The sequence below is a fragment of the Phalacrocorax aristotelis genome, chromosome 3, assembly GCF_949628215.1.
Source record: "Phalacrocorax aristotelis chromosome 3, bGulAri2.1, whole genome shotgun sequence".
Taxonomy (NCBI): Eukaryota; Metazoa; Chordata; class Aves; order Suliformes; family Phalacrocoracidae; genus Phalacrocorax; species Phalacrocorax aristotelis.
This window is the reverse complement of record NC_134278.1, coordinates 91,994,531-92,015,730: the sequence shown is the minus strand read 5'-3', so window position 1 is coordinate 92,015,730 and position 21,200 is coordinate 91,994,531. Positions and strand designations below refer to the sequence as shown.

Genomic DNA, 21,200 nt, shown 5'->3' with positions numbered 1-21,200 from the left:
TGCCAGACTGATTAGAATACACAAATTGTATTCCCTTAATCTTCCTTCATAAACAGTGCCCTGTAATCCTGTCATCATTGTTGTTGACCAAATCAAAACATTAAAGAAAGCCTTTCTCTCAGGCTGAACAAAGACAATCATCTTCAATCTAAAATATTTAGAATGCTTAGAGATATTTTAAGGCTTTAATTAATGTACTTAATTTAATTCAATAAATTTTAAATTTATTTTTAAATTTTAAATTTTATATTTTAAATTTATTTAATTAAATCAATTTATTTAATTTTAATTTTTAAATGTAATTTTTTTAAAATTAAAAAACGGAAAGGATTTAGTTTTAATTAGGAATTAGTTAAATTAAAGCAATAAAAATATCAAAAGATTTGTACCCCTTTTTTAAAAGAAGAAAGGAATTTGACAGTTATCAAAATTAAAGCATCATTTCAGACAGAAAGTAGAAAATTCTGTTTTTCCATTAGCTGGCCATGTTTGAATTAAAATCAGAAATAGTTTCAGTGCTCTCTGAACTTTGTTTTTTGGTGACCAAATCACTCAGAAATTTTTTTTTTTGTGCTTTAGAGTGACATCTTTTAATCCTTTTTGAGCAGTGTTGAGTGGATATGTCTCTATATTCCTTCTGTTTATACATCTGTATTTGTATGCGGGCATAGAAAGCTAAGGGAACGTCTTTATCTTAGCCATGCAAATCTGACTGATTTGGTTTCACTGTGGTATATGGACATTGGGGAAGTTGGTGGTTAATGGGCTCAACAGTGGAAACTCAGCCATAAACAACTAAGCAGGACTTTGCAGATAGCGGTGGCATTTTGAACATTTGCTTGCTTTTACGTACCTAGCTATATAAATCCTGGGGAAGCTGTGTTTTAGATGCCTTCAATCTCTTTTGGTCCTCACCTGTCGTTATGATTCCGAGATTAGGAAGAGCCTGGAAGAAGGGGGAAATGCATGCCCAGTCCCTGTTCCAATAAATAAACCACAATTATGAAAAGAAAATAAACCCCAGCATCTGATAGAGCAACTAGACAGAGGTTGCCCAACTTTGCCCAAAACTCTAGATTGTAGAACTTACTTTTCTCAGGTGTGTTGGGTGCAGGGGTTAGGCAGGGTCTCCTGATGGAGGCAGGGGAGCTGTGGGAAATTCAGGCCTGTTTGGATTCCACTATGTATGTAGCAACGGGTGACAAAGACGTGCAGGCACCCTAAACTGGGTGAATCTGTGGAGGAGCTGGAGAAGGCCCTGATAAGCTGAGAGGACAGCAACCCCATCTCCTCCCCTGGTTCTTACAGCTGGACGCAGTGCGTGTCCCAGGTGGTGTGATGGGGAGATGATGTGCAGCCTCCTCCCAGTTCAAAGCTAAATCTGGCCCTGCAAATCCCAGGTGGATCCTTTCTCCAGTAAAGCAGAGAGCAGAAGAGAGCTTTGCTTGGGCTGCTTTTGTGTGGACCCTGATGTCTTTTGTGTAGTGTGAAACACCCACCCTGGTCTTTGGAGAGGAGCCAGGCACTGAGCTCTTTTAAAGCTGACCTGCTTCTAGGCATGCCCAGAAACAAGAGTTTCACATAGCTGAGACACTCTGCTGATTGAGAGCGGGATTTCTCAAGTGAGGTGGCAGATAGGGAGAGCGCTACTTCCAAAATTCCCCCCGTGGAGCTGGGGCCCTGGCATCCTTTCATAAATCCTGCTCCAGCCGCTGCAAGGTGGACATCGCTTCCCCAAGGAGCTTGAAATGTATTACTTTTAATGTGTTGTAACAAAACAGTAGATGTACCTTATAATACCGTATCTTAGGTGTACTGTTATGTAAGCTGTGTTTAAAGGAAATGAAAATTCTGCAGAGTTTGTTTTGTATTTTATTTGGATTACAAGCCTTGTCTTGCTTCCATGTTGAGGCATTTCATTACAGGTCGTCTGTTCCTCCCTTCTGAAATTCTCTAAGTAATAGGAAGTTGTTGGCTTTCGAAGTCTGGGCACCTGGCACGCTGTGAGTCTTTGTTCAAGTTGGCAGAATACGGTGTGACCGCAAACCCTCAAGGATTAATAGGCTGAAAAAGCACAGGCTTCATGTCTGTCCTTAGTGTTCCTTAATGCTAAGAGTGCTACTGGGGGGAAAAACAAGCAAATGACAGCAGTCGTAACTTGACATTCATTGCTTTGAGACCCACCTTGTCTTTCTTTATAACTATAGAAATATAGTTTAGGCAACCTATCAATATACTGGGTAGGGTTTTACTGTTCGTTTCAGTAGATGGCACTTGATCTCTATTAGTTTTTTGTAATAATTTCAAGGTGTGCGGTTTTCTCTTCCCTGTTGAAAACATGTAAAACTGATTTAAAATGTTTTATGCACATTAGAATGAAAACCATGTGCCTTATATTAAGGGTGATTGTGCAAAAGCTTTCAGCTGAATCAGGTTTAGCATGTGATTTCATGCGTTTGCATATATGCTGTGGACACATACCTGCAGCATTTGCTGCTGTGAATGCATGCCTGCGGGGTTTGTTGCTGTGCACCAGCCAGCCTCTCTCCTCCTTGTGCATTGGAACCAGATTTAGGAGATGTGTTGAAGAGGCCTCTGAAAGCCCTTTGTTAAACTTCTGCCACCAACATAACGGGACGGCTGGGATGTTGACCTAGTCTATGACCGAGTTCACTCCCTTTCTGTGTCCTGTTAAGTCATCCCTGCCAAAGATGGTGTTTTCCAGCTTCTAAAAGTACTTCTGACCAGCCTATTCATTTCTATTCAAGCAGACCAGGTAGTACTGCCAGGCATATGAGAAAACTCCTGAGGTGACACCACATGCTTCCTTATTAAAGACTTGTCCATAGGTGGATTTACACATCACGGAGGTTTTTCCAAAACTGTCATATACAAGTTGAGTATCATGTTATACATCTATTGGTATTTCTTGAACCTCCAGTCTCAATGTTTCTAATGAGGTTGGAGTAGCAAAGTAGCATCCTTCCATCTCTGATCGAAAGAGCCTTTTGGTTTGAACAGAAAGATAAGTTGTCCAGACTGTTCTCTTCTCCGTGAACATGTGTTCCCCCAACAAAGGTCATTTCAGGATGAGAAGGGAAAATTGCTGGCAGCTGTTCTAAATTGGTGTTAGAAGAGCTCAAACTGCATATAGAATCACAAAAAATAATTAGGTCAGGCTAATTTCCGTACGAAGAATCTCTGTAAGGTATATAAAGCAGGAAAAAAAACCACCTTGTAATGCTCTTTGTCTGTTCCAACATCTGCTCGTGGCTGCTCTGCAAATCCATGAATTAAAAACAATGAAGAAAAATGCTGGCTCAGGATACAGTGATATGCAGAGTCTACATGATGGCTCTCAGCCAATCTCAGTAATTAGTTTGTAGTGACTGTTTTTAGAGATGAGCTTGACTGACTGTGGTTTCCAGCATACACAAGCCACATTCCATATTTATTTTGAGATCTGCAGTGCTTATACTTTGCATGAATGCAGTTCAGATTACTACCAAAGCTATAGTATTTAGATGAGATTGGAAAACTGCTTAATGAGATAAATTTTGATTATTTGATAACAAACTTTCTTCCAAAGTAAGAAAAGTAGGTGAACTAGATGAGCAAAAATCAAGATACATAATTAGTTTAGATCACACAACCAGCAGTATGAATTGAGGGGATCAAGTAAAATCAAGTTTAGATCTAAATGCAGGGAAGCAGGATCTGCGTTGAAGTTCTTCCCCAAAGTCTTCTGCCTGGTATTGAGCTGGAAGTCCCCTCACCCAGCAGGTTTGAACAGTTGATGGTCACCCACACTGAAAGTTTTGCTCCACGTCTTCTCTGACTGCATGTTTGCCAGCTGCCAATTTATCAGCTGTTACTGCGCTGTGCAATCAGCTGCAACATGATTAACAGATCTGTCTGATGAGAGGGCACAGGCAAGCAGTCAGGTAGATGTCCACCCAAGAGTGATAAGTGATAGCTTCTTTGGCCAGCGCAGTGGGATAGGGGAGGGGATGCTGATGCCAGGCATTGCTGTGCTCAGGATCTCACTGTCATTCTGGGAGCACAACTTGCAAGTCTGAGCTTGATGACTAAACTGCATATAAAATAAGAGGGGGTGGTTAGGTACTACAATCCAAGATTCACAGCAGAGAGCATGCCAGGCAGGAACGCACCTCTCCCAGTCCACAGGAGAGGCCAGAGAGGCGTGCCCGTCTCCCAGATTTGGCCACCTACTTGTACCCTGCTTGCACCCATTCACGTGCCTCACATTCACTCTGAACCTCTGTACCAGAGCCAGACCACCTCTGTGAGTGCCAGCAACCAGCACGTTTCGTTGCTCTGAACTATGGCCAGCACTGGTGCTACCACCCACCCTGTTTTGTGTGGCAGCTGAGCAAGTAGAGCTCGGGGAAAAGATCTGAGTTCAGTGCCCTCCTTAGACCAAAGGAGTTCAAATCCACACCTCTCACAAGAGTTCTCAACCACTGCAACCTACAGAGCATCATCAGCTTCCTCCACTGGCTTTAGACCTCGTGGTAGTAGAGGGTATCTGTCGGACATGGGCAGCGGCAGAGCACGTGGGAGCAGCTTCTCTGTCACACAAAGAATAGAGCAGTCTACATGGAGGAGAGTCCTGATCCTTGCTCCCAGGATTATATCTGCATTTACGCAGTTACTGTTGGATGTGAAATTTATAGCAAAGTGCAAGGCAAGAGTCTCATGTATAGTAATAGTAAATCGCATAGTAAGTCAAAGGCCAGGGACTGGAACAAAAACACGCTGTCAGCTGAGCTTGACACTGGGAATTGAGTACATTCCCTGCTGGCAGCCTTTGCCCTCAACATGGGTCATTTTTTAAAGGGTGTTATCTGAAGAAAAGCCGGAAATGCTGAAGCAAGACTTCATCACTTCTGTGCAGCTTCTTTTTCTTACATTTGTTCGTGCATGTGAGCAGTCTGGTTTTCTTTCCTAGATTGCTTGTGGTGTACAAAAACAATCTTGCAGGAACAACCCCATATTAAATAGAAAAGAAGTAGCAAAAATGTTTCCTGGAAATATTACTGCTTACGCTGTGAAAGATTGAAACTGGAGATGTAGCTGTGAGTTAAAAGTTTTAAGATAAATTAAACTTAGTCTTTTAAAAATACAGATTCTTTCAATAAAGGGCATTACAACTGAATTATCTCTACTTTTCCAGCTGTTTCTAATGGCTTTGCTGGAAGTTCTTATGCAGTCAGGCCCCCTCTATTCCCTTGGGGTCTCTAAATAAAGCTATCTACAGGGACAGCATGCTACTTATTCCTCTAGCAGCTGCACTGGAGTGGTGAACTTATTTTGTGTTTTCGTCTCTTTGCTGTGTAACAGGATGCTTTTAAAGGCACGGAAGCTCAGCAAATTGAAGTGTTTTACATTCTGAGGACAAGCTGTCTCTGTCAGCGCTGTTTCATTTACAGCTCTGATTCACTGGGTGACTATATGCAAACCTAGCATCAAGAATGATTTTTATATCTATATATACACACACATAGATATTTATTAAGAGGTCATGTTTATGGAGTCAGAAGATAGGTAGTTCTGTGGTTTCTATACTTTGGCAGCTATGAAAGAGTGGTGAAGTTGCAAATAAGAAAGACTTACACAAAAAGACTAAATTAGCTTAAAAGATTTACTAAACTCAGATGCATCCTGAGTTTTAGGAATCCAGTTCTGCTCAGCTGTCAGTGTTCCTGTCACAGGTATTACTGACACTTCTTCCTTTTTTCTATGTTGTAACCTTACCATTTAGATAGCACATGGACAATCAAATGCACACAAGAAAGTTTGAGCTTTATTCTTATAGAAGGAAAAATATTACATGCTCAAGTGCAAGCAAAATTTGACTTTTGAGGCCAGAAGACCATGCCACAGGGTATCCAACCATCTGTAATGGCTATAAATAGCAGACTGGGATGCTATACTCCAGGCATGCATGTATGGTTATTGTGTGGATCTGTGTAAGAAATGTATATACTGGCTCCATATACATACGTACGTATGTGATGTGGTTGCATACTGTCCTGGCAGACCAAGTATACCTAAGCTGTTCTACCTTGCCCAGCCAATTGCAGTGCTGTGGCAGGACGGTGTTAGCTCCCTAAGCAGTGGTCCTCCAACCCATGGGGCAGATGTGCACACACGTCTGACCTACCGTCACTGCCTTTTCTGCCTCTGCCTGGGTTGTGCCAGCTGGCACTGCCTGCACTCCTCGTCATGGGCAGCACAGCATGCAGTCGTGGGGTTGCAGGCTCCCCTCTCCCCTCCATGTCAGCTAGAGCTAGGTGACTGTAGTGGTGCTGTCAGGGCAGCAAGGAGGCTAAAAGGCAGTGCAGAAAGCATGATGCTGTTTGCAGCACTCTCTTAGCTCAGTGCCGTTGCCCACTGAGCAATGAAGTGCAGGGACAGCACTTGGTACTGCACTATTTCACTCCAGTGTCTTGCAGGCAAGAAGCAATCCTGGAAAACGTTGCATTACTTTGTTGGCCATCACTGTGTTGTTCTTCCCGTTGCACAGAGCGGTGCACAGCTCTGCTCCTAGGGAGTGGGTGTGCTGCTGCTTGTAGCCTGCTGCAAGGTGGGCTGGGGCCAGAGTGACGGGCCTCTCAGTGTTGGATGCCACTACGCGTGGCATTTTGAGAAATGGCAGCCTCTTTCATGGTTAATGCTGCTTAGGTGGGTTGTTCTGGGACTTAGATGTGTGAGCTTTCGCAATCACATTGTCACAGCGACAAACCTAGTCAACTGGGGTACAAGCCGTGCACATCACCATCAGTTCTGCAAAGGATTTAAGAAAGACTGTGCAGCTGAAGGTTTATCCACCCCAGTGGGGGATGATGGTATCTGCAGATGCATCATGGAAAATATAGCAAAAATGGGGTTCATGGAAAGTCTGCAGCTGCTGGCTGGGGGTGTCTGTGCGTGAGACGGCGCCCAGAAATTCTCAGGTGAGAGATGCTCCCCCCGACCAGCTGTTTAAAGGATGAGGGAAAGTTATTTCCATTCCCTCAGATTACAGTCATCGTACAATATTGTGGCTTTGCAGTGTAAGGCCCAGATATGGCTTTGGACATCTGCCATTTGAGTGACAGACTGAAAAAAATCCTAACTTTAGGGTGGGTATTTTTCCAGGTGATAAGACTTTCTTAGTAGCTCTACCTACTACTGATTGTAGCAAAATGAAAGCGGTTTTCCCTGTACATGCCAGGGCTTGGGAAATAAAAGCTGTGATCCATAGAAAGTCAGAAATCAGGTAGATGGCTTAACACCCCAGAAGCACTTGAGAGCTGCGCGTGATTATTGGATTGATTTAAGGCTATTAGAACTGCTTTACTGTCCTTCTGTGTGCCACGAGAACCTGCATATGTGTGTACATACGCAGACACATATACCCTATTAGCCTATACACATTTATATGTACATATGCATGTATGTGTACATCGTCTCAGAAACCAAAATGGAAGCGGCTTTTCCCCCAGCGCGTAGTCTTTTCATATGGTTTAAAGCAAGCGAAATCTACAGTTACAGTTGTGTGCTGCTGCAGGAGCCGTGTGAGCAGCCTGATTCTTGTATTGACGGCTGTAAGAAAGCAAACAGTTTGTCACAACAAATGTTCCTAGCCGTATCCTAAAAGGGCTTCTTTAGTGTGAGGGGTTTGTGTCCAAATGGTTTTTCTCTGCTCTTGTTTAAGTGCCACTTCTGAAGAAATGTTGCAAATCCAGAACAAATCATGTGCTTGACATCAGGGATGTTGGAAAATTCATGCAACTGCTAAAATTCACACAGGATGGGCAAAGGGATGATGCCTGTTGTTCATCGTCATTTTTAAAACAGCCTTTGAGTTATGATTTCCACTGTGTTTTTACTCGTCCCCTTTCTTTTCCAGGGGTTAAAACCAATTTTAGCTCTTCAAGCAACACAGGCTGTACCTCAGTGCCTGAAGCCCGTGTGTCGGCTGCTGGAAGCAAAAGGTCTTTTTCTCACAAGTAAGCAAAGCAGTTTTTCCTGAAGAGTGAGAGAGTTGCTAGTGCAGAGAGAGACTACTATGTAAGGTCTTGCAGCTAATACATAAAATACCACTAGTGTGAGTTTTGAAACAATTTGGCTAACACTATGCTCTTGGGCAGCACTTACACTGATGAGAACTGTAATATGAGAAAGGGGAAAAAAAAGCTATATTTTTTGAGACCAAAACATGTCAATAGGCCAGATCAGCCGACAGGTATTTTTTTGTTGTTTGTTCATAACAAGTATGGGAGATACCCTCAGGTAAGACAGAAAAGACTTCAGCTGGAGTGGAGGAGGAGACAACTGGGTGTATGTTGCTTAACAGCAGTACCTCTAAGAAGTTAACCTTAACCTTTTGGTCTTATCACTGTTTTCTCTTTGTAATAAACTGTCAGCTTGGCATGTCCCTTTCCAGGTCATGACCTTATTTTTTGTAGGAAGAAGTAGACAATATTGCCTTTGATGCTTTTGTATTCAACACCCTTGCCCAACCTTTCTGTAACTAAAACTATATGCAAATAAAAAAAAAAAATATAAATCAGTTATCTATCTAAACAAATCTTTCAAGAAAGATTTCTGTAAGATTTCTCCCTATCATTTGTGAAGTGCAAATCCAGAGAGCTTGTGAATGCGAGGGTGAGGACATTTGGGTGGAGCAGCACACATTGTGCTCCACCCACAAAATCCCTGCTGGTTACATTTGTTGGAGTAGGTGGAAAGAGTTCAGATTGACAGGACGGGTTTCCTGCCCTTTGTGGAAGTGCTGGCAGGTAGGCCAGGCCGGGACTGGCAGTGGGATACCTCTATGCTTAAGTCACACAGATGTCTCTGAGGTCGGAGTGTGCCCCAGTGCACAGAGATTGGCAGAATGATGCTTAATGAGCAGTTTCCTATCTGTGTCATGAGACTGTTAGAAAAATAAACATTACCTAAGCACTCTCTAGATTAAATCTAACCAGTAAAGGTACTAGCCGGGGTGTGTGTGTGTGTGTGTGTGTGAAAAATACTAAGTATAATATGAAGCCCTAAAATCACCTTACTTGCAGTAAGATTCTGTATCATTGCATGTATTTCTGTGCATTTAAATGTAACTTTAAATTAGAGCATCCTGACCCACTTAATTAGACAGAAGTCCTCTGTAATAATGCTCCTTCAATTGCACTGCTGCATTACGCACAGTCTATGTGAATTCTGCCTCACCCAAGAGTTGATGCTGTACTGTACGAAGTGGAAGGAGAGGTCTCCTTTGCGATATGTTCTCTTTTAACTGTTTGACTCAACTTCCTCTGAAAAATCTCAGTGTTGTCACAAACCACAGTCCAGCACTTCATTGTAAAATAATTATAAAATCACCCAAACCACAGCAGTGTGATGAAGGTTTGCAGCAGCCACCTTCCTTATAAACTGTTCCATTTTCAGAGGAGGGACGAAACCAAGTTAGGGAATCTTGAGAAGAGTTCTTGCTTCATAGTGCTGTGGTATTTAAATTTTTATGTTCAAGCCTCTTTGGTTGGCTGGATTTGCCTTTTTCTTTTCTGAAACCAGCCCGTTCATTACAGTTTAGAAGAACCAATTCCATGAGAGGATGTAGGTAGCAGTGTAGCAGTGCAGGAAGACAAACCAAGTGAGCAAGCGAGGAACCCACCTTGGGAAGCTGTGCTCAGAGCACCTCAGTCCTTTGGCAGTTGCCAGCAGCACAGATACCAGTTGCTTTCAAGCCCACAGTCGACAGTCAGGTTATTTAATAAAGAGTGGGAAAAGAAAGGTAGATACGTATGAGGGAAACTGGAAGGAAGGAAGGAAGGAAGGAAGGAAGGAAGGAAGGAAGAAAAAAATCTGTGGTTTTCTTTGTCTATTTTAATACTATTTCAGCCTGCTCACAGTAGGCTTTGAACTATATCTAAGCAAATGAATGGTCAGGCATTGGAACAGGCTGCCCAGGGAGGTGGTAGAGTCGCCATTCCTGGAGGTACTTAAAAGATGTGTAGATGTGGCACCTCAGGGCATGGTTTAGGAGACTTGGTGATGTTGGGTTGACAGTTGGACTTGATGATCCTAGGGGTCTTTTCCAACCTTAATGATTCTATGGTTCTCTTCTATGATTCTATGAATAGTTGACAGTGGCAGCTGAAGCACCCTCTATGCCAAAGAGAGAAAGGAACAGTGGCTCAAACAAATCTGTTTTCATCACACACTGTGATCCCTCAGGCTGCTTGCCAAGGAGCATGAAAGCAGTCTTAGAGCAAACCTCCACGAGCAGGCATCTCTCTGCAGGTCTGGCCAGGGAAGGCTGAAGCGTGGTTCTTTTGGCACTAGCCCAGGCTGCAGTCCTCTCATTACTTAATGGTGTCAGAGGTTCAGGGAATGTGGATGATCTGGTGGAGTCAGTGGGAACCGTGCTAGCCACAGAGAAACGTGAAAATGGCCACCGTTTCCCTAGATCACATAATTCAGACTGAGAGCCCCACAGTCAGTGAAAGAGTGTGCAGTGGCTGATGACTTCAGGACTTTCTTCCCGGCCACTCACAGTTATCTACCTGTTTTAGTGTGTAGACAACTTTGTGCGTGAAATAAGACACATAATGAGTTGTGTGATAAAGATAATCCAGTATGCTTTAACCATGTTGGTTCTCCTCCAGTTGTGGCCTTCATGGTCAGAATAATGGATCCTTATCCAACAAGTCCAGACCCAGCCCACCTGCTTCCCGTGAAAAGGCCCCTTTGTCAACACTGAGCAAAAACCAGCCGAGTCCTGCGAACACCCGTCAGAATTATGGGGCTTCTTTAGCCAGCAGAAGCAACTCAGGCTCAAACAAAGGAAGTGACAGCAGCCAAGTGACGAGGCAAGTCTTTATTTCAGCATCCTGGTGTTCAGCACACTGACTTACCTTCTCTGCACTCAAATGTGGCATCAGCTGGTTGTCTGGCTTGCCAAAGGGGTCGTGTTGCTCCTCAGCATGGGTGTGACTCTTCATATTGGTGGCTCGACAATCAACAGTGTGCTCTATCCCATGTAAAAGTTTGACTGTTTCAGTACTGTAAAATTCAAGGTTACTTTTAGTCAAAGCGCTTTGTAGCTGGTTTTCACTCCAAGGCAGGCTCCTTTCCGTGGTTTTATGCTGTCAGTTCTCATGTGGCTTTCCTGGTTCTTTCACAGAAAGGTCCTTTCTCCTTTGGAGAGAGTTGGGTGGGGTTGTATAGAAAATATTGTATGCTCGGGTGAAAATTCACCCTGCCCGGCCTTAGGTACCTCTGCGTGCAGTTTCCTCTACAGGGAAGAAAACTAATACCTGCGGGAGCGTGCGACACGTATTGCAGAGAAGAAATTGTTGTTTCTCTCCCTCCCTTTCTCTCTCTTTCCTCCCACCCCAGGCAACTCAACAGCCAAGCATGTCAGATACACACCTAAAGCTAGACAGGATTAATGTAGGTTTCAGGGTGCTCGGCTTCTTAACTCACATGTGGAGCTGAACTCAGTCTGTACGCTTCCTTACCTGGCTGTGTCTGCAGCTGGGTGCCCTTGCCAATGGCCCAGCTGCCTGCTCTTGGGCACCGTTTTGGGTGAGGAGATGGCTAGGTGTTTTAAAGTTAAATGTCTCATTTGAGGTAATGGCACAGAAAACAAGTACGATAAATAGTAAATTTTGTACTATAGCCACAAATCAGCCATTTTCTCAAGTACTTTGGTTTGCCAGAGGGAGTCACTTGTGTGGACACTGAGGAGCCCAAAATGAGTCAAGCGCCATATCAGTCTATGGGATGTGTTCCTTTTTGCCAGGACTGAAGAACTGTAGGAGTGATGTTATGTGATGGTGTGATGGTTTTTTTCTTTTCAGGCGATCGGGGAAATCTATTTCTTGTGGTCACAATTGCAGCACTAAGCCAGAAAATCCGGAGCGGTATTTGACTCCTCTGCAGCAGAAAGAAGTTACAATACGGCATTTGAAAATAAAGCTGAAGGAATCCGAGTGCAAAGTTACAGAAAGGTATATTTCACTTCAGAAATAAGACTGGACAAGATTTATTCAGGAGCATTAAGGGATGGGAGTCCTGATCATTTGTACTCTTTTCTTGACCATGTAAAGTTTTCATTAAGAGATTTGAAATATGGTCGGGCTGATTAGGTTGTTTTCAGGTATTTAAGGTTTCATTGTGTGCTCAGTGAATATGTACCGTGCACTTTTGTTACAAATATGGCTGTCTCTTTTTCCCTTTTTTTGAACTTTCCCGATAGAAGACTTTCAAAGGATAGTTCTTCACCAGCCTACTTTAGCACTGAGACCTTTTATACATAAAAAAAGTTCCACCTCACTCAGAAAATACGACCAAAAATGTCCCCCTTTTCCCCTAATGAAAGAAAAGCTCTGACACAAACTAGTGTGCCCGCTTGTGGTTTTTTGCTTAGATATGGACTTTTTTGCAATAGCACTTTGTATGGATGCTAAGCGAAGAAGCAACAATGTACATTACACAGCAACAGATGTTGTCTCTTTTACTAAAGCTGTGCTCTGAGAACTGGCTTTCCAGCACACACAACCCAAGCGGGCACAAAGGGTTGTTTGAATGGAGCCCCAAGGTAGAGTCCCAGGGACCCCTTGGTCCTGCTTTGGGTGGCCCGACATCTGTACCTGTGAGGGCTGGATCTCACGCAGGGGGCCCTTCTCCCCACTTGCTTGCAAGTGAAGGCAGAAGCCTCTGGATCCATGCTGGGCTGGGGGGGTGCAAAGCAAGCCGGGTGCAAAGCAAGCCAGGTGCCTGCAGCCCTGAGCCATCCTGCTGTCTGAGGCCACTGTTGGCTCTGGCTATACGTGACGAGCTGCTGGCAGGCACAGGGGACACATCCAGGCAGCTGTTTGTCATTTCCTCCAGGGTGAGGCAGTAGATGAGATGTTAAGCGCTGTACTGGTTGGACCTAACCCAGAGGCCACCACTTTCACCTCAAAGTGTCCAGGATCACAGCATAGCCCACAAGGCTGCTGGCTGTGTGGCAAGATTGGTGACTCCAGCTAGGAATCAGCCAGTGTGTCTTGGCAGCCAGCTGACATCTCTGCCAGTTCTCCCAGAGGTGGCAGCAAATGATGCATGGAGGAATTTGCTTCTTCCTTGGAGCATCTTTGCAGCATAGCCACCCCAGTGAGGTGGAGCCTCACGTTGACTCTTTAACTAGGCAGTCACCAGAAGTGTTACGATATTTTTATTTTGCTCCAGGGAAAGAGAAATCGAAAAGCTCAAAGCTCAGGTGGAACGTATGAAGGAAGACTGGATCGAAGATGAGTGTAATCATGTGGAGATGGAGCTGAGCCTCTTGGAAGCAAGGAGGGAAATCAAAGAACTCAAGCAAGTTATTGAGAGCATGAAGAACAGCTTGGCTGAGAAAGACAAAAAATTTCAGAAATACTTCCTAGAAATAAGCATTGAAAACAAGAAACTGGAATCTTTGGTGTCGAGCATGGAGATGGCCCTGAAGAGCTCTGTGAGAGATGAGCAGCGCCCGGAGTACACGTGTGACTCTGAGGGCAAGCCGTTGTGTACCACGATGCCAGACAGCCCCACCACAGAGGACCAAGCTCTGGAGGAGCTGGCAGATAGTGGGCTGTTTCTTCATGAGGACACAGCTAACGGGACTGATTTATTTGAAGAGAGTTTGACCACCACAACCTCTGAGTTGAGTGAGCCAGCTCCCTCCAATTCTACTGTGAATCAAGAGATGCTTGAAAATGTTCTGGATGAAAAACTAACTTTTTCCCAGGAGGAGGAGGAGAAAGTCAGAAACATGATGGTGGAGCAGACCATCCAGACTGATGTGGTGCCATATAGCCTAGAAGGGGAGCAGTTCATTCAAAACATGTTCAGAGCTCAGAGCTCAAGATGCCTGTCCTCTAAGCCCGCCTTCTTCACTGAAGGAATTGGGTCAATTTCTCTTGAAAGCCTCAGTGATTCTGGTATCGTAGCGGACTTAACTCCAGGTGAGCCAAACTCGACCATCTTTTTGTCTCCTGTGACACCTCCATGCAGGAAGGTGGAGCACGGAGTTAATGAAAACCATTTTGTGGAAGAACTTGATTTTACAGAACCTCATGATGATGAAGTCTTTGGGTACGTCAATACTGTTTCTCAGACAGGAATAAAGAAGAGATACTGGAGCAGCAGACTCGCCAGCGATCTGGCTGTAGCAGCCCCTGTTGTACCAACTATCATGCGGCCTTTCAGTACTCATGGAGCAGGAACAGATCTCATTTACAGTACTAGACCATTGTTTTGCAGTTCTGTCCTAGTCCACCGTTTTGCTCTTGACTATTTGATTTGCCCTATAAATCGGTTTGAAAACATGTTACTTGTTTCAGAATGGAAAAGGTAAAGCCTTTCTACAGGATGTCTGTAACTGGCGTTTTTTGAGAGTACTGCTGCCTACAGAAATAGTCCTCCTGCTCCCAGTCACCATGTTCCCCACCCCCCCACCCTATCGTGCTGGTGTCTTTCTGGTGCCAACATATCTGCACAGTGAACATGACCAGGGAGATCAAGGAGAATACAGTGAGTTCTATTTCATGTTTGTTTGCTGAATGTTAATTTGTTGTTTGTTAAGCTCAATGAGTTTCCCTGGCTGCTTCACTGGGCAAATATACCAGCACTTTGCACTGGCTCAAGAGTAGCGTGAGACGTGCACGGGAGCAAACGGCCAGAGAAAGGTGGGCTATTTCTTTAGGCAGCACTAACGTAAAACTTTTGTGAAATTACAGTGTTGAGTGACACGGAGGCTTGTTCCCGCTAAGGATGTCACACATGTATTCCAGAGAGCATGCTAGTGTTATCCATTCGTTGTCCAAAGAGTCAGTTCAATTTAGAGGTAAACCCCCTATTCCCCAGGCAGTTTCCAGCACATTGTTTGTTCCTGTCTTGTGTAGTGTTCTTCTCAGTTGTACAATTGCTTGAGTGTTTCACTGGTCTTGTGTGTTTACAGGGACTGTAACCAAAAAGGTACTTTGTTGAGAGTCTTGAAACGTGTTAGAAAGATAAGTATAGGTGTAGGTACAATTTGAGTGTTAATGTTGTTTTAAAGTTTTAATGTGTTGGAATGTTGTAGTCATATGAGCCCTTTGAAATGTATAGTGCTTTAGCTTATTGTTTATTTAATTGTTTCATTGTAAATTACCTTTATAATCACAAGTTCAATGAAGCCTGTTAGAAATGGTAAATGTGTGAGTGTTTTATTGTAGCAAAGCCATATAAAATAGCCGGTCTCAGCTGAGCTATTGGGCACAGGCAGAGCTGGCGGAGGCACTGTATCAGGGCATAAGGAACCATCAGGACCCAAAGAAGAGAATTCTGCTGAGAAAAACTTCATTACAGCTCCAAGCATAAGCACTCAGGCAGAGAAAAAGGCTCCAGTTGGTCGGTGGACACACATGCCACCTGCATGACTGCGCCCATACTGAGTTAACAAATGCAAGTGCCTAATCTTTAATTCAATGCAATCTTCCAGAAGCTTGTAACTGCTCATTTCTGTGCTGCCAGGAGAGTGTCAGTCTTCCCGGCATTTAACAGAAGTCCAGAATACCTTGTTTAATTAATCTGAGAGCCATGCAGTCTCAGTGTGCCCACCGAGATGCCACTGTGACCATCAAACCACAAATTCTTCCTGTCCAAAACTTGAAATCCGTGCATAGTTCAGAGGAGGGCAATGCTAACCAACAGGCGACATAGCGGTGTTTGCCTGCCTCCACCCAACCTTTCAACAACACCTCTGGCCGGTTAAACCTCACTGGCTTCCAGCAAAGCAAGTGTAATATTTCTCTGTGCAACCCAGAGAAGAAGCCTAGTGAAGCCAGACAACGCCATGCACTGCCCTGCCGCTTTGGGGAAGAATGGAGTTATTAGCCACAAGGAAGGAGGAATAGTTGGCCAGCATGTGGGGAGCATTTGCAACACTCAAGAGGGTGACATGCACCAATGCTTACAGAGGCAATTCAGAGACCTTTTGCATCCTTGTAATGCCTGGGTTCTGAATTACTTGTGTTTGCAACAGATTCCCTAGTGTTCATTAAGCATTTCACTAAGGAAGAGGAATCAAACAGGCATGTTGATGTAACACAGGCTCCAAGAGTTCACAAAGATGAGAACACGAGAGCGCCTTGCTTCCTCTGCCAGCAACTTCCTCTTCCACGCTCACCTACCTTGTTGGGTTCCTGCAGGCCACTTGACTTGCCTTATGACACTACTGCAATACATAGTTGCTGCAAAGTCACTTTCAAAAGCTTTTCTTTTAAGTACCTGGGCACAAGGGCCAAAATTAACAGGTTGGCGGGTGGAGGGGATGGGACTGGAACACATGACACAACATGCCTTATTGCTACTTCAAAGCATGTCTGTTCAAGGCTGAGAGCGCAATATTTTATATGGGATTTTACCATCTTTATCACAATTTTGGGTTTCTCTTTAACAGCCACTATTGTTTAAGTGATCTTTGCTTTGAGCGGTGGTGAAATGGAGCATAGTTTAGAGGACTAGTTTAGATCTTCAGTTCTAGGAGAGAGATTCACCTGTGACTACGTGGGTGTCTTTTGCAGCAGGCAGGCAACAAAGCAGTATGAACCTACACTTACATTTAAAATGTCAATAGGCTGAACTCATTTCAAACCATGTTTTGGACATGGTCCATGTTTAAGACACAAGGCGCTAACACCAGAATAACGTCAAAATTGCTTCTTGCCCTTAAAAATCTTCTGTCCGCTCAACTCTCGTAAGTTATTTAACTATGCTCAGCAAGAGAGTTCCCGTCACATTCCTGATAGAAGTCCGTGCTCTGATCTCTACCTGAAATACAGCTCGCTTCCAAGCTGCCACCTTTCCTCCTCCATCCTGCAAGCATGTAGACAGCTCAAGGTACCCTTTGTAAGAAGAGGCCTGAAGTACCACGATAAATGCTCCAGTCCCAGACTTTGTGGGACTGGCCTTTGCTCCCCGATCCACAGAGGCTATCCCAGTTGTTGTGACAAATGTACCACCTTGATTTTTCCCCATCTAATATTTGGCTTTACTCTTAGTCATGATTCACCTGGATCCTGCTGCTGCTGTATGGAGCAGCTAGGGGAGGACCATTAGCCTCCAAAGAGTTCAATAAAACCTCCTCCTTTTTCTGAGTTGAGAAATTGTTCATACCATACTGAGGCAAGAATTGAAGTCTTGCCTCAAAGTGTGCAGGTGGGGAGGACAAGCAGGGCATAGGTTAAGGGTCAGGTAGCAGGTGGCTGCTTGAATTCATGCTTACAGGGTAGCATAGGAACCAAGGCGGCTCCTTCCCTGGTTGAAGCAACACCTATTGATAATCCCATTATGCATTTCTCTATTTCTCTTTCTAATGCAGGCTCAAAGAAGCCTTTCTTTAATATTCAGCTGAAGAGGTACCCAACATGCCTCTCAGCTGCTGAAAACACCGAGGCACAGGCACTGCCCACCGCCTCACCAGAGATTCACCTGCATGCTTACTTAGGTCCACCCACTCACAAGGCTCTTCTTCACTTCTGATCACTTCCTCATTTTGCCTTCTTTCCCCCCCCAAATCAACTACCTCACCTAAATCCCGACCGCTAGAAATGCGCTAAAATTGAACCACTGTTTTATTTATGTCCTACATGAGCAGAACAGGGGAGCATTTTCCTCCAAAACCCTTCAGACAAATGAACATGGGGCATTGCAAACACAAGCAACTATAGCGCAGGAAAACATATGAAACCAATGCATGCTGTTTTGACATACAGACTACTAGCTACGAGAGCACTGTACCCTTTCTGGCATTATGTCAGGACTTGGTAGAGTAGATGGGAGCAATTCCTAGAGCAGTTGTGCTCAAGTACAGGCAGGGAAATGGAGGGAAGAACAGCAAAACAGTGTGAGTACGCAGCAGGAGAGGGCAAAGCAATGCAGGAGGGCTGATGTGCAGGAGGTGGCAGCACCTAATCGTTTTTAAAACGGCTGAAGGCTCAAAAAACACGAGCATTCTCATGACGCAGTCAGGGGCTTTGTTTCTAACTTCTTAACTAGCCAATGTTTTGTTATTTTTAATAAATAACATCTAGTTGCACCTATTTTACATTGTCTCAGAAATAGCAATAGTAAGCACTAAACTAATTTTTTTAGAAAGATGCGATGTCGCTTCCAACCTAAACTAGGCAACAGGTATTAGGTTTCCCTGCCCTGTGTCAGCAATAGGGAAAGAATTATGACATGAGCCTCCTTGCTTCATCTGTGTGGTTAAAAGGACAGACGCGGATTGCTATTAAAGCTTATTCACAGACTTTCTTCTTATCTCCAATCCACCATCAGATACTTTAGAGGTGTGTACTAGGAGCAGATTTGCTTGCCATACTGCTGTTCAGTCTGGACAGACTGCAGTCATCGATTCTACTCCAGCCAGAACACTTGCGCAGAAGATACACACAAAAGGGCATATTGTTGCTTTCTAAAAGGTATTTTAAAATTTCACATTTCTCAATGACTTCTTTAATGTCTAAAAATTGCTGTCAAATCAGTTGGTCTCTGCAAGATTTTAAGCAGCATGACAAGCATACTAAATATTTTTTAAAACTTTTCTCCATGACAAAGGCCATTCAGAGTAAGTCTTACTGTCTTTACTTTCTCAAGTACTTCTCTTTTAAGCAGAACTTGTGTCTTACAACTTAGTTAAAAATTCTATTTTTCGAGGCAGAGGTGATCTAGTCCCCCCGCCCCTTCCCATTCTGTTACAACTTCACAGGACCCTGGATACACAGGGAACCCGTCTCAGGCACAGGATTTGCTGTCCTCACTCATCTGCCACAAGACAGCCCATGAATTCAGGGATAATAGCATCCGCACAGCAGAAGATGCAGGAGGTATTCACTGAAGTTCTGAGCTGCACCTAATAACCACTGTAGCTGTACGCTTCTACGGGAGAACTTATCTTGGGCCGCATATCTCCGGGACACAGGGCTCTACCCACCCTGGGGACAGTGATGCACAGACATCAATATGATGGATACAAAATGTCCGTTTATTTAGCTGCGTCACACGCTTATATAGCTCTTGAGCTTCCTGTTCCTGCCAGTCCTATGGGGAGGAGTCTATCTTTCCGACACATGCCGTGATCTTCCGGTCGCCGATCCATGTCTATTCCCCTACAAACCACATGGACCCTCCTCCTCCCACACACCTTGCCCTCCAGCAGACATTAACTTTTCTTCTTCATTAAACTACTGTTGTCTTCTACTGCCTATTTACCTTGCACGCTTTTCTGACAGGAATCCCACTGTAAATACATACAGTAAGTGTACAAAAATGGAACCTGAGAAGTGCTGTTAACTGAACTGAGAATTTTCACACTTAGATGTATTCACAGGAGGACACCTTTTTTTCAGTTGTACTACCTATGCAACAAGTATACAGCGTGAGACTTTTTTTTCCCCTTAATGTAGGAAGTAGAAGAATTTCTGCTAGAAATACAAATTTACCAATACAAGTAAGCAATTGAATTGCTCTCCTACGTTCACAACATCAGCCTTCATAAGAAAGGAGCAGCACGCACCACTGCTGTGTAGCGATGCCCCTGCTGTTAACCACTGTAGTGTTGTAAAGGGGCATGGTAGCACAGGGGCTGCAAGTGACAAAGTGACAAGAAATCCACTTTTGTGTTCAGCTGTAACTTGTGCTCTACCAGAGCGTACTCTACCAGGAGTACGTTGAGAGTCGTGGGTCACCTTTAACAAGTAATTTTCTTCTGCACGCGTCAATATTATCTCCCATGGAAAAATGTGAAACATTTATAAATACCTTTATGGAAAGGCAAAAGCAGACATTCTCGATCAGGCAGGAAGCAAAGGGTTCTTTAAAACTGTTTAATTACATGTTTCTGGTAAGCATAGACAATACAGGAGATTTACCACACTCTTAGGTATTTCCATTCTTTTCTCTAGGCTTGAACTATTCATTAAGAATGTCTTTCAATCAACATCCTTGCTCAATCACTTTTGCTGCAAAGAAGGGTGCTGGAATAGGACTATTGCAGGAAACTTCATTCCATCAAGGCATGATTTTCTGTGGGCTTTTTTTCTCCTTTAATAACCACCTACTAGTTGTTGAAGATATTCGGAGAGAACCCTGCCTTCCAAGATGCCCTGAAGAATGTACTGAAACCAAATGGTTGGAGTCCTAGAAATGCTGCAGCCCTAGAAATACTTAAATCAATACCAATATGTATGTTGTAGAGCTGAAATTCTCTTTTTCATTGGCACTGTGCCACTGATGCCTGGCTTGTGTCCGGACACTTCTACATCAGTTTTGTTTTCTTCTTCTTTCATTAGCCTTTGGGCTTCTTCCCCCATTTTCTTTCGTTGCTGCGCTGCTTCTCTTCTTTTTTTTTCCCTTTCTGCTACCTGTTGTTGTCTGCAATTAAAGAAAATGTGAACTGCTAAAGAACACGAGTCCAATTTTCAGCATACTTTAAGTTCCTGTCAGAAATGGGTTATAATTAAGAATTTGCCCAAATATTTTACGATCTAAAAGCCACTCAGTTCTCAAGGATTCAGTGTGTCAGGGAGAACGTAGGACAGTTGTAAGGCCCAGAGCTATTTAGACAAATCTAATGCTTCAAGTAACAATACTAGCTGTCTTTTTCAAAATCAGACCAAAACAATTTGACTTGCCTAGGACATTGGCTTGTGTCCCTCCTTCCCCTCAGCAGAGGCATCAGAAGCTATCCTCTTTGTAATGCAAGTACTACAAACATTTTCTTCATGATCAGATGAGATGACAACTTCTAATGTTCCTTTTCATGTATTCAGCATCTGTGTTGTATTCTATTGCTCAGTACAGATAGAAACAATAGCCTTTAAGGAAAAAAAAAATTAAAGCCTACAGTTGTGTATCCTTTAGCATTATTTCTTATCACTGCTATAAAGCCCCAGACATCATTACCTGCTAGCTCAGAGAATCTGTCGACAGAAATAGGTTTCTAATTTCAACAAATACATGGCTGACTAGAGCAAAGGAAAAAAGTAACCCCCAAATCCACTTGTTTTATTCCCCACTTCAGCTAGAACACATCACTGAGTGGCGCCGGGGCAACAACTGGATCCATACTCCAAGTGGCACGTTGCAGCTCTCTCCTCGATTGCATAAGTAGTAAC

The 21,200-nt window shown here is 43.7% G+C and overlaps 1 protein-coding gene across 1 annotated transcript; it reads left to right on the top strand.

Moving 5' to 3' along the window:
• Positions 1 to 5,898: 5,898 nt before the first annotated feature.
• LOC142055653 (syntabulin-like) lies at positions 5,899 to 19,994 on the top strand. The gene is made up of 5 exons (XM_075089770.1): positions 5,899 to 5,908; positions 10,829 to 10,883; positions 11,877 to 12,026; positions 13,249 to 13,735; positions 19,989 to 19,994. The coding sequence occupies exons 1-5, from the start codon at positions 5,899 to 5,901 to the stop codon at positions 19,992 to 19,994; spliced, it is 708 nt and encodes a 235-aa protein (XP_074945871.1).
• The last annotated feature ends 1,206 nt before the right edge of the window (positions 19,995 to 21,200 follow it).

Coding starts and splice junctions, on each gene's coding strand:
- LOC142055653 (XM_075089770.1), top strand. Junction 10,884..11,876: donor GACAGCAGCCAAGTGACGAG/GCAAGTCTTTAT, acceptor TTTTCTTTTCAG/GCGATCGGGGAAATCTATTT. Junction 12,027..13,248: donor GAGTGCAAAGTTACAGAAAG/GTATATTTCACT, acceptor ATTTTGCTCCAG/GGAAAGAGAAATCGAAAAGC.